The sequence below is a fragment of the Epinephelus fuscoguttatus genome, linkage group LG16, assembly GCF_011397635.1.
Source record: "Epinephelus fuscoguttatus linkage group LG16, E.fuscoguttatus.final_Chr_v1".
NCBI lineage: Eukaryota > Metazoa > Chordata > Actinopteri > Perciformes > Serranidae > Epinephelus > Epinephelus fuscoguttatus.
This window is the reverse complement of record NC_064767.1, coordinates 12,647,204-12,660,209: the sequence shown is the minus strand read 5'-3', so window position 1 is coordinate 12,660,209 and position 13,006 is coordinate 12,647,204. Positions and strand designations below refer to the sequence as shown.

At 41.6% G+C, this 13,006-nt stretch overlaps 1 protein-coding gene across 1 annotated transcript in view; it reads right to left on the bottom strand.

Annotated features, from left to right (window-relative positions):
• Positions 1–13,006, bottom strand: part of LOC125903437 (TBC1 domain family member 12-like) — a 38,691-nt gene that overhangs the window by 8,334 nt on the left and 17,351 nt on the right. The window contains exons 3-9 of the mRNA XM_049600372.1: positions 3,838–3,962; positions 1,798–1,880; positions 1,408–1,525; positions 1,207–1,313; positions 829–912; positions 519–613; positions 106–177 (exon numbers count right to left, since the gene is read on the bottom strand). Of these exons, the coding sequence (XP_049456329.1) occupies positions 106–177; positions 519–613; positions 829–912; positions 1,207–1,313; positions 1,408–1,525; positions 1,798–1,880; positions 3,838–3,962 (684 nt within the window). The remainder of the gene's footprint in view (positions 1–105; positions 178–518; positions 614–828; positions 913–1,206; positions 1,314–1,407; positions 1,526–1,797; positions 1,881–3,837; positions 3,963–13,006) is intronic.

Sequence of the window (13,006 nt, the reverse complement as noted above, 5' to 3'; positions counted from 1 at the left end):
AAGAGACAAACATAAGCAAACTATTTCGAACCCTGCAGGATAACATCTAACACAAATCTGTCTGTAAACAGGGTTCTTTGATGGTGGAAGAAAAAGCAAACTCACATAGCCAATGTCTGGTCTGTAACAGGTGTACGCCCCCAGTACACTGTGGAGGAGGTCGTGGTAGGGACCGCCCTGCAGAGAGAAAAGAGAGGGTATTAAGATTTAGAGACAAACAGATGGAGGAGGAAAAGCGGGATGAATGGAGCGAAGATTCATACAAAGTAGGAAATAAAAGAGAGATGGTGAAGGTAGATGAGACACAAATAACATGACAATGAACTAAAACGACACCGCTTTCACGAATTGGGAAATAGTTGTCAGTGATGTAAGTTGTACGCACACAGTGTGGTCCTTTAACTGTCAGATGGTGACAGCCAGACAAAATGACTTAAGCTCTAAAACTAACTTGTCCTCACAATGGTAGAAATACATGAGCACACAGACATTCCTGTGTCTGTTCAGAGATCAAATACCTTCTGGAAGATGAAGAGAGAGGGGAAAGTTCTGGAAATGTCTAGTTTGATGAGGTCCAGACTGGACTCTCTGTCAGCCAGAGATGCTCCTCCGTCTAACAGGAAAACACACAAGCAAAACATTGCAGCGTGTTATTTAAGTTGAAATAATTGTTCATGGTTTTATCTCACAGTACATTTCAGTTGACTGCACCACAGAGAGCTTATATAAGACCTGAATATATATACCGTATATGACTATATTTATGTCTAAGAGTTTTTACTGTGATGTTTCAGCTTTTAGAGTTCAGACTGGTGCTGTGTGACATACCGCTCTCACTGTCGTTGACTGAACTGGTTTCACTGTAACTCCTCCACTTCTCTTTGGCTCTGGACAGGAAGATCTCATACAGCTCTGCACGGAGAGAAAAACACAAACTATGAGTCAGGTTTTAACATCGGATCCGTGACACAGATATGACAGTTATTGTGTCTGTGTTCATAGTGATGAAGATACACGTCGGCCAGTGCGGCTAACTGATGTGTTTTTAATAGTTTTTTAACAACAGTGGAGCTCTAAGGTCCAGAAGAAGAGGATATACCAGGCTTTGGTACATTACATTCATAGATAAATGCACTGTTAACTTGGGTCTGTATTTGGGATTCGCTGACTTTAACAAAAATGTATTTAATGTGTGCAAGTTTGTACCTGGTGTGATGTTGAGCTCGTTGCCGATGGCGAGGCTCCACACTCTTCCTCTCACACTGGGAGGAAGTCCCTGCCACCAGAGCTCCCTGACCCGCCTCGTTCCCTTCCTACACACACACACACAGGCACCATGAGCAAAATAAACACGCTGCACAACACACACTGTGTACACAACACACACAGAGGACTGTGGAGACGTACATGGTGTCCCAGTGCGGCAGGATCTCGTTGTTCCAGACCACCATGGCGTTGGAGATGCTGTCCTCTTGTCTATGTCTCTCCTTCATCTGACGCTTTTTCCTCTGAGCTTCCTTCATCTCTGAAGGAGAAACAGAGACAAAGACTGAGTGAGCATTTTGCCTTTAATCTTCATGTTGACTAACTTTGTCCCTGCTGGCCACTGTATATCTGCCTGAGCCAATCAAATCAAAGCATAGCAATGGCTCTGCATCAAGTAAAGTGTGGAAAATTGTTCTTGCCAACAAACTCTTTGTTTTGTTTTGGCAAGTGCGGTAAAGGGGTAATTTTAGACACCCATTACAGTTAGCTCTTAGTGAGCTCTTAGCTCACTTGCTGTTTGTGTGTGTCTACCTCTTCTCTTTGCTCCTGCCACCATCTCCTCGTACTCCATTTTGTGTCTCTGAGTTTCCTCCAAAGATTTGGCAGGTAAGTTCCTGAAAGAGAGAAAATGTGTCAGTCAAAAAGACAGTCAGGGAAACAAGCAATCAACCACTTTACACTTTAAAGAGTACTTTACATCCCAAAAAAATCAGGTGTACTTCAAGACCCCTGGAGCCCCCTGTCAGGTGTGGTTACAGGTTCAACAGAGCACACTTCTGACCGCAACCAGCCACACGCATCAGTAGCACCTTTTCCACTGCCTGTTCAAGGTGGGAATTTCATGCCATTATGCCGCCTTGTTGTTCTTAATAAGAGGTTCAGACGCAGAATTAGGGGACAGAGCTGTCTCGTCTTAAAGCCAGCAGCAGAGGCAGAAACAGAACAGAATCAAGACGGGACCATCGGTGGGACAACTGTGACATTTTGACAGCATGTTATACATGGAACCCGTATCCAGGAGATTTAAAAAAAAAACAGCTGATAGCAGTTAGCAGCTAACTCACATAAGAACAGCGGCCGAAAATGTCCGCAAATTGGGAAAACAATGAGATCCAGGAGCACCTTACCCTCCGAACAGAGGACGAGATCGGCCACCACATAACAGTGACAGTAAATGATTATCATTGCCATGTTATGACATTGTTATTGTTTATGGAACTCTGCTAAGGCATATGTTGTATGTCACATTTGAGGCTGGCGCTGTTGTGTCATGCCTCTTCTGCTTCCACGATGCCAGCACGCTGTATAAAATCATACACTGCGGCGGCATAATGCTGGCATTGTTTGGTTCTGTAAAAAACAAAGGTGGCATAATGAAGGGACTTTGTAACAGCCCTATAGCGTGATCTGATACTGGGTGAAGTCAGAGATAAACGAGGCCTGAAACTTTTAACTAGAGAGGGCAGCAAAACACTGCTTTTCAACCTGATTTTAATTTACTAAAATCTGAATTATTTTAAATTTACAGCACACAGAGTGGCTGCATATCAGGATTTACACCTGAGACTAGAAGCTGGTTTGTTTGCATCAGAAAATCTATTCTATAAAGAGAACATTCAGCATCTTTATGACTGCAGGGCGTTCAACATGCTGGGAGAAAACAGGCTGAACTTACACCATGCTAAATGTCAAGCTCACAGACTACTCTAGCTAAGCTGACAGTTATTTTCAGGATAAATTGTTTATTTGTTTGGTCTATCAAATCTCAGAAAACTGTGAAAATAATTATCATAATTTCCCAGAGTCCAACACTTCAAAAACAAACATATTAAATTTGCTTTAAATTAGAAAAACAAGGAAACAAAGAACTCCTGCACACTGTCTTGACAACCTGATGAAGGTCTCTGTACCAAAACATTGTTCTTGTTCACAATAAATGTCATATTACTGCATTTGCAGACGCTGTGGAGGAGTTTTTTTGTTCTATGATAATCAGGCCACGGTCTTCTCCTCTGCACCTGTCAGCTCTCAGGGGTGCGGGAGTTTTGCATTTTGATTTAAGAAAAACAAGAAATTGCCACAACTGTGAGGTTGAAGCAAGGGAATGTTTGATTTCTTTTTTTTTTCGGTTTGAAACATTCAATTAATGATTGAAATGTCCTACAATGGTAACCATACAGAGAAAAAAATAATTTAACTGAGCTAACAATGTGGCCTCTGGTGCCACACGCAGAAAACCCCCACCCCACTAGAGGTTAGAATAAAGGAATATCTGATCAAAGATTTTGTATTTCTAACCAATACAGCTTCATGAGGGGCTGCTTGTGTGTCTATAAACCTGTTTTATTGTAATCAGGATGTAAAAGTATATGTAATATTTAAAAGTCTGCAATAGAACCTTTACATTAACAAGAATAATATAACTAATAAGGTCCGTATTTGTTTGCGCCCCAATTAAAAACATCATATCATATTCAAATCAATATGAAACCACCATCAGTCACATTTTCTCAGACTGGACCAGTGAAAGATGCTATTACAGCTCCACATGTAAATCTAACTGGTACTCACGCTGGCCGGTCCTCCAGGATGAGAGCTGTGGTGGAGAGAGGCTCAAACTCCAGGTTCTTCCTCCTTGCTGTCGCTGAGGGAAGCTGAGGACACATGGACACATCCGAGTCCTTTCCCTTGTCCTCCTGTGGACGTTAAACAAACACAGAGGCTGTTATTGAGAGCCAAAATCCTGCATCTCTAACCTAGATTACATTCCATAAGCTTTTCTAAAGGTATCTTTAATCTGCCTTTCTGAAAAGCTAAAGTGCATGGTCCTTAAGTTTTCTGTCTGCATTCGTAGATGAATTAGTATCTGCTGATGTACTGGACAGTAAAATGTGAACACCTTATTTTAAAACACGCCAACAGACTCCATGAGCCCTCTTAGAAAATAGCAGCCCGTCAAAGCCTGAACAATGTCATCATTTTATCTTCATTACAAGGAAATGTGCTTCATCCATCCCAGAAAATCAGTGTTGCTGAATCTGAACTGATGCCAGCAGCAATAAATGTTTTTAGTCAGGCTTTCATTTCCACAATTTACCTTTTCTATTTTGACCCAAACAACTTACCAGGAGGACCATTTTATTGCATCACATGAGCTTCAGTAGATGGAGTTTACCAAGTTGTCATGGCATTGTGGACGTTTGAATTTCCATATTTTCTGTGCACCTTAAAGAAACACTTCACCCACAAAATGACCATTTGTATATCAATTTGTCAAGCCATGTTACTTTTAGTTTAAGAAAACATTTTTCTCACATGCCGCCATGAAAAACAGAGAACATATTAATTTATAGATTAATTAGAAATGATGTTTAACAACAGCAAAACTATATCGAAGCATCCATTTACAAACTCACCTTGCGCAGTACAATCCAAGTCTCATTTATCCAGTCGTATGCTCAATACTTCCCAAACACATGTATTTTTGTCTTAGTATTGGAGTCTGGCTTTAAAAAAAGCAAAGATAAGTTTCACTTTCAGTTTTAAATAGTTATGTTTTAGCATAAATGCATGTGTTTGGAAAGCACTGAGCATAGGACTGGATAAATGAAACTTGGATTATACGGCACAGATGTTTGATTTAGTTTTGCTGTTAAATGTCATTTCTAGTCAATCAGTAAATCCATATGTTTGCTGTTTTCTTATGTCTTATGGGTGAAGTTTTCCTTTAAGAACCTTTCCGATAAGCTACTAAAATGACATTGTGGTGAGGTTTTTTGCTAACTGTTGTTTCCAAGATCAAGCATGCACTTGATCAAGCTTGACTTTTTAGCCGATGTGGACGAGAACTCTTTAAAATCGTGGGAATTTTTCATTTTTAACACCCACAGTTCAATGACAGCTTGGTAAACTGCACCTGCAGAGAAAGATCATGTGATGCGAAGCTACTAGTAAACATTGTGATTAGACTTTGTCAAGTGCCGCAGCTGTTTAAAATAATTTAAATTAAAATAAATTCAATTCTTCAAAACATTTTGTTATCTTATGTAAACACTAACAATAGGGACGTTATTGAACCACAATCTGCAAACAGCTATGCAAAGAGCCTACACACACACACGCACACACACACACTCATGAACAGGGTGATTGTTCATCCGCTTCAGCACAAAGAGAAGCTGTTGGTTTGTTGGAGGACAGGCTCTGCAGACAGTCTGAATAAATGTCCATTTGAGGGCATGTACGCATGTGTGCACTCACACTATCAAAGCTACCAAGCATGTACGTAGTAACTTTGCCTCTCAGTGCATGTGTGTACGTACATGTGGCCTATCTAGGCAGCTTAATGAATGTCAATGTTTGTGTCCATGTGTGAGCGAGTGCTTGCATATATTTGAGGTCTAACGGTCGAAGCAATGCACAATAAACAGTTCATTCACGGAAGGGACAGCTGTGGGTCAACAAGACAACAAGCCTTTCATACACTGATTTTAGAGCACCACCAGCAGAGGGAGACAGAGCTCACTCTCTGACTCTGAGGCTGGAAAATTCAACTGGTGCTGCTTTGTCATCAGTTTCACTATGAAGTGAAAGTCATATGTGTAAAATCATGTGACTGATGCAGTAAACTGCACCAGGAAAGCTGCTCTGTAAATGATCAGTAAAAATACTGTGGACATTAAGATTTCAGAGTTTATCATCGGGCAGACGGTTGAAAGCCGAGAGAAAAATCACTTGCCATGAGGGGGAAGGTGGCCGGAAAGCAGTGGGGCCAGTTGACAATTTACTGATGAATGAACAACCTACATGAGATTAAATGGTTTTTACAATCAAATCTGCAACATTTAAACAGTTTACATTACATGGCCAAAAGTGTGCAGACCCCCAAACATCACAGCAACATCTGATACAGTGGCTGAGCATCTCATTCTAAAACTACGGGCCTTAATGTGCTGCTTTAAGTCTCCACTCTTCTTGTTTCAGTCTTTCCACCAGAAAATGGCTGCAGGGATTCGTTCCCATTCAGTCACAAGAGCATCAGTGAGGTCCATCACTGATGTTGGTGATCAGGAGACAAAGGCCAAATCCCAATTCACCTATCTTGGCCCAACCTCTGTTTCTGGAGTGCCCTTGACTGGGTAGTGGCCCTTCAGAATCGAGCCACAAGGGGTAAGGGTTGAAATCTTAACCTAGGAAATGGGGTCGCCGAAGATGGCACGTAGGTAACACACTAGCGACGAGGCTGCTGACAGTTAGTTGGGAGAAAACTATGATCTAAAATATCACTGTATGCTGATGCATTAAGATTTCCCTTCATAGAAACTATGGAGCCTGGACCAAATTATGACAAACAGCAGTATACCAAAGATTTTCGGCCTCTGGTAACTGAGAATCAGGTCATGTAGCGTGCTATTACATTGTTGTGGGTCTCTGGCTTGTGTCTTGATATTTAATATCTGAGTGTATCCAAGTTCAGCAGGGCATACACAAAAGGAACAGTAAGGGAAAATGACAACAGTTGGGTGAGTTTAAGTTCAATGTGTTTAATATTAAAAGAAAACAAAATTTCATCGCTGTCATAAATGCTATTTATTATTGCAATTCTTCAATGCGTCCAATGATTGAAAACAGTCCTTGGGTCTGTCAGGCTAGAGATATTTTCGCGCTAATGCGAATGAAAATATTTAAGACCCATCGAAACTGAATTTAAGACATTTTAGGACTTTTTAAGGACCTGTAGACACCATGTCACAATTAATGTGTGGTCTGACTGTTAAGCTATGACCTGAGTGGTCACACAGTATGTGTAAAGGAGACAATAAAACGGTCCGTTGGCCCCTCTGGACTGTTTTGGCTATTGAAAACTGTCACTACATTTTCATTTGAAAGCTCCAGGGCCACGGGCAGACGTATGAAAAGAGCCACGTCTGTCCCAATCTCCCTCTCTTTGTCTCTTACACGCAAACATACACATACACCAGGTAACAAGTTAGTTAGCAAGTTAGCAACCTGTGTAAAGGCTACACTGTAGAACTGAGTGTGAAGAAAAGGCAATGATCTTGGGGAATCGACTCATGGCGTTGCCTGAAGACAGCCAACCAAAATGTCTAACATTTAATAAGAAATTCATCCAAACACGGCCTGTCAGGAGATGTTGATCAGGCCATGACCGGTCTTCACTCTCCCTGTGCAGTGAATGTCAAAAGATACCCAACGAATCTGAATTCGCTCAGATTAAATGAGTCGGACGGCTCAAGTATCGGGTCAGAAATACACAAAAACCAAAGTAAAAGTGTTAGCAAACGTACTTTTGGCTATAGAGAGCGTTACGTTTAGGACAAGATCTGAGGAGTCACATTAAGACGTAAAAAGTCTGCAAACTACAGGACAGTTAGGATTATAATTTTTGGAGGTAACCCGTTTGTCCTTCAGAGTCTCTGAGCGGAGCCCTGCATTGCTGCAACAACTGAATTCAAAGAAAACTGGGTGAATGAAGTAAGCCCTCCTTCTCCTGTTCCTCCTCCTCCCTCTTCTCCTCCTCAGCTTTGTGTCTGACGTGTCAACTGACTGAAGCCAAGCCACATCTGGACGGCTCCTTTCCTGATGAATCATCTGACTCTGGCTGCCATCATGTGAGCAGAGCGGGCGCAAAGGCCGAGGGCTGTCAGACGGCAACGTTAGCTCAATGTTAGTCTGTCTCCCCTGCCTTCACATAACACAGTAGGTTCAGAGATTCACTCTGGAGCTGGAATAGAAAGATAGTTAGGATTTGCCGTCTTCATCGAGAGTACTCTAGCAAGATGGGATTGTGCCAAGGCCTCCATCTGAAGGACTGCTGAGTGTGTGACACAGCTGCTTCCACACAGTTCTCAGTGTTTGTCTGATATGAAAATCAAAGTTTGTCTAATTAAATTCAACGACAGAGAAGGAAGCTGCTGCTGCACTGTGTGTGTGTGTGTGTGTGTGTGTGTGTGTGTGTGTGTGCAGGATACCACCTGCTCTAGATGACAGGAGAGGAACAGCTGTGTGTGTCTGAGTGTGTATGTGTGTCCTTGCTGGCAGGGCCTTATATCACGCAGCTAGTGGAGGATAGAGGGTTGAATTGTGTGCATGTGTGTGTGTGTAGGGGTGTGTGGGGATGGGACGGGTGGGGGGAGTAATAATCTGCATCCTCAGCTGCAGGCAGTGTGTGGAAGTTGCCTAGCGACCACATACACTCACACACTCTCACACACACACACACACACACACACACACTAAATCCATTTTACAGTCTCATTCCAGCCACCATGTTGTATGTAAACAGATAAAGCCTAACAGCATTAGCCTCTGGAGCCTCTGGAGCATATGGCAAGCAAACACACACAGCATCAGGCCAACCAATTAAACATCTCACGACAAAATGTGTTTGTAAGATGAAACTTCTTTGGTGACGCAGAAATACAATGCAGCATCTGGACTTCATCTTCCACTATGCTAAAAGTCCTGCTCAAACGTAAATGCAACACACACGCAATAAGTCTTAAGAGCCCAGTCTGACATCTTCAAATATGTTCTGTCTAACCAACCGTCTAAAAACACAAACTTGCTCAGTTTATGATTTACAAAATAGAGAAAAGCTGCAAATCCTCACATCAGAGGAGCTGGAACCAGAGAACATTTGTCATTTTTCCTTGTTCGCCATCTTAAACGATAATTCAGTTATTACAACACTTTGATTCAGCACGCATTTTCTCGCCATTTTTACAATTACACAGGAAAGCAGGGTGAGAGGCAGGCAAGGCAAGGCAAGGCAATTTTATTTATATAGCACCATTCATACACAAGGCAATTCAATGTGCTTTACAAGGGAAATATGTTAAGATAAAACATTAAAGGAACAATAGATCATTAAAAACAAAAGCTAAAAGCAAGAAAAACAGTGCAGAAAATGTATTTAAAAAGCAAACATAAAGCAAAAGCAACAGCAGACAAATATAAAAACAATAGCTACAGATTATCCTTAGAATAAGTTATATATCTAGTTCACTGGTAAGCTGCAGTAAATAGTAATGTTTTAAGCCCTGATTTAAATGAGCTGACAGTTTCAGCCGACCTCAGATATTCTGGAAGTTTATTCCACAGACGGGGAGCATAGAAACTAAAGGCCGCTTCACCTTGTTAGGTTTTGATCCTGGGAACACTGAGTAAACCTGTTCCAGATGATCTGAGGGGTCTGGATGCTTCATAACGTACAAGTAAATCAGAGATGTATTTAGGCCCGAGACCATTTAGTGCTTTATAGACAAGTAACAAGATTTTAAAGTCTATCCTTTGACACACAGGAAGCCAGTGCAGCGATTTAAGCACTGGTGTAATGTGCTCCACTCTCTTGGTGTTGGTGAGGACTCTGGCAGCAGCGTTCTGGACGAGCTGCAGTTGTCTGATTGATTTTTTACTCAGGCCTGTGAAGACACCGTTACAATAGTCCAGCCTGCTGAAAATGAAAGCATGAACAAGTTTTTCTGTATCTGGTTTAGACAGAAATTCTTTTATTCTTGCTATGTTTTTAAGGTGGTAGTGGGCTGATTTAGTAATTGTCTTAATGTGACTATTGAAATTTAGGTCTGAGTCCAGAACTACACCAAGATTTCTGGCTTGATTTGTAGGTTTTAGTGTCATGGCGTCAAGGTGAGTACTGACTATTGATCTTTGTTCCTTGGGGCCAAAAACAACTATCTCAGTTTTTTCTGTGTTTAGTTGTAGAAAATTCTGGCACATCCACGTATTGATTTCGTCAATGCACTTATTTAGCAGATGTAGGGGACTGTAGTCATCTGGTGACACTGTTATGTAAAGTTGTGTGTCATCTGCATAAGTATGGTAGGAGATGTTATGATATTCCATAATCTGAGCAAGAGGGAGCATATAGATGTTGAACAGAAGAGGCCCAAGAATGGACCCTTGAGGAACTCCACATGTAATCTTTGTTCTCATAATTGCCAAGTGACACAAAGAAATCCCTGTCTTGTAAATAAGATTTAAACCAAATTAGCACAGTGCCAGAAAGTCCCACAAACTTTTCTAGTCTGTTGAGCAGTATGTTATGGTCAACTGTGTCGAATGCAGCACTGAGGTCCAGTAATACCAGAACCGAAATCTTTGATGCATCACTGCTCAGATGAATGTCATTTAAAACTTTTACAAGTGCAGTCTCAGTGCTGTGATGTGCTCGAAATCCAGACTGAAAGGCATCAAAGATATTGTTTTGCTCCAAGAAGGTGTTAAGTTGCTGAAAAATAACCTTTTCAATGATCTTTCCTAAAAATGGTAGGTTTGATATGGGCCTGTAGTTATTTATTACTGAGGCATCCAGATTAGGCTTTTTTAAGAGAGGTTTAATGACTGCAGTCTTCAGGGCCGTTGGAAAAAGGCCTGACTGAAGAGAACAGTTGACTATCTGTAGTATATCTGATGCTATGCAGTTAAAAACATCTTTAAAAAAGCTTGTAGGCAGAGTGTCAAGGCAGCAGGTAGTGGACCTAAGGTTTCTAACTATGTCTGTCAAAGTAGCATAATTTAATGGGTGAAAAAGTGCCAAATTAACTGGAGTAGTCTTATGAGGCACAGGTGAAATAGCCACTGTGTTGGAGTTACAGACTGTCTGTCTTATCTTTGAAATCTTGTCTGGGAAAAAAGAAGCAAAGTCATTGCATGCCTTGGTGGATAGCAGTTCAGGAGGGACTGACACTGTCAACAACAGTAAATAAAGTCCGTGCATTGTTGTTATTTTTGTTGATAATCTCAGAGAAAAAGGACTGCCGCGCCCTTTTTAGCTCCAAGCTATAGATGTGCAGACTTTCCTTATAGATGTCATAATGAGCCTGGAGTTTGGTTTTTCGCCACCTGCGTTCTGCTTTTCTACATTCTCTTTTTTGAGCTTTTACCTGTGTGGTGTTCTTCCATGGTGGTTTTTTCTTACCAGAGACAACTTTGACCTTCATGGGGGCAATATTGTCCATAATATTCATAGCTTTAGAGCTGAAACTATGAACCAGATCATTGACAGAGACTGAGGGCAGAGCTGGTGTGGGTATAAAATCCTGGTGAATAGTGTACAGGTGTTTTCATTGATATAGCGTTTTCTGATTACCCCTGTTGTACTTTTACTGGTGTCAGCGGAGATGGCCATTTTAAAGAAAACACAGTAATGATCAGAAAAGGCAACATCAGTCACCACAACCTCAGAAATGTTGAGCCCTTTGGAGATAATTAGATCTAAAATATGTCCCTTATTGTGTGTTGGCTCTGTTACATGCTGGGAAAGTTCAAAGTTGTCCAGGATGTAGAAAAGTTCTTTCAAGCACTGCCGCCTTTGGGATTATCAATATGAATATTAAAATCACCCACTATAACAACACAGTCAAAATCAATACAGACAACAGACAATAGTTTAGAAAAGTCATCAACAAAGTGTGCACTATATTTTGGAGGCCTGTAAATGGTTACTAATACTGCTTGACAGGAGGATGTCAACTGCAGTGCAACATATTCAAAAGACTCAAACTTCCCATATGACAACTGTTTGCACTGGTAAACATCCTTAAATAAAGTGGCTACTCCACCTCCTTTCCTGAGTTCTCTAACTGAGCTGATAAAATGGAAGTTTGGGGGGGCTGATTCAATAAGTACTGCTGCATTGTTGTTTTCATTTAACCAAGTTTCAGTTAAAAACATAAAATCAAGGTTTCTCTTGATAATAAAATCATTAATTAATAGTGACTTGCCAGCCAGAGATCTGATATTTAATAAAGCTAAGTTTAGTGTACTAACATTGTCTGACACAGTCTGTGGCTGACGCATAACTGGAGTAAGATTAGATAGAGTAGCTGTGCGCTTCGAATACACACTGTTTTTCCTGATGCTAGTCAAAACAGGAATGACAGACCTTGGAGATGACTCTGGCTGATGCTTTTCAATTTCATGATGTGTTTGACCATGCCACCGGCTATTTAAGATTGCTGGTATGTTTAAGGAAGTGGCATGGGGTCTGACTCATCTCTGACAGGCACCTGAGTGATGACGTCTAGGGCTACTATTTAAGAGTTCATCAATTTGACTGAGCTTTAGTGTGGCAGCTTTAACTAACTCCTTGATTGGTGAGCGTGGTGATTGTGGTGGTGGTGGGGAGGGTCGATGTTGGCTCCTTAGTGTTTGCGCCGGTCCTGGAGGGGGGCGACGTTGGCTCCTTGGTGGTTGTGGTGAAGGGCAGGAGGGAGGTTGTTGGATCCCTGACTGGGACAGGGACATCCTCTGAATGCCTTGGGTGATGTGGAGCAAAGGGTCAGGTGAAGGGGGAGAGATGCAGGCTGTCTGTCTCTGTGCCACGTACTTGTCCTTGGCTCTTATCTGTCCATTCTTGTTTTGGTATGGCCTTCCAAGAGCATGACGTAGGTTGGCCCCGAGTAGTCTGCATCCAGTGATGTTCGGATGAATCCCATCACGCTGAAAACGATCCTTACAGTTCCAAAAGATGTTAAAATTGTCAATGAACTTTATCCCATGAGTGAAGCATGCCGATGTCAGCCATGTATTCAGGGCAAGGAGTCTGGTAAAAGACTCGATTCCTTTCCCCAGGGTTGGAATGGGGCCAGAAATGAACACATTTTGTGACTGACAGTCACTCAGTTTCTCTAGGAGCAGGGTAAAGTCTTTTTTCAGGATCTCAGAGCCAGTTTTTCCTCGTAGAATGTCAAAAGAC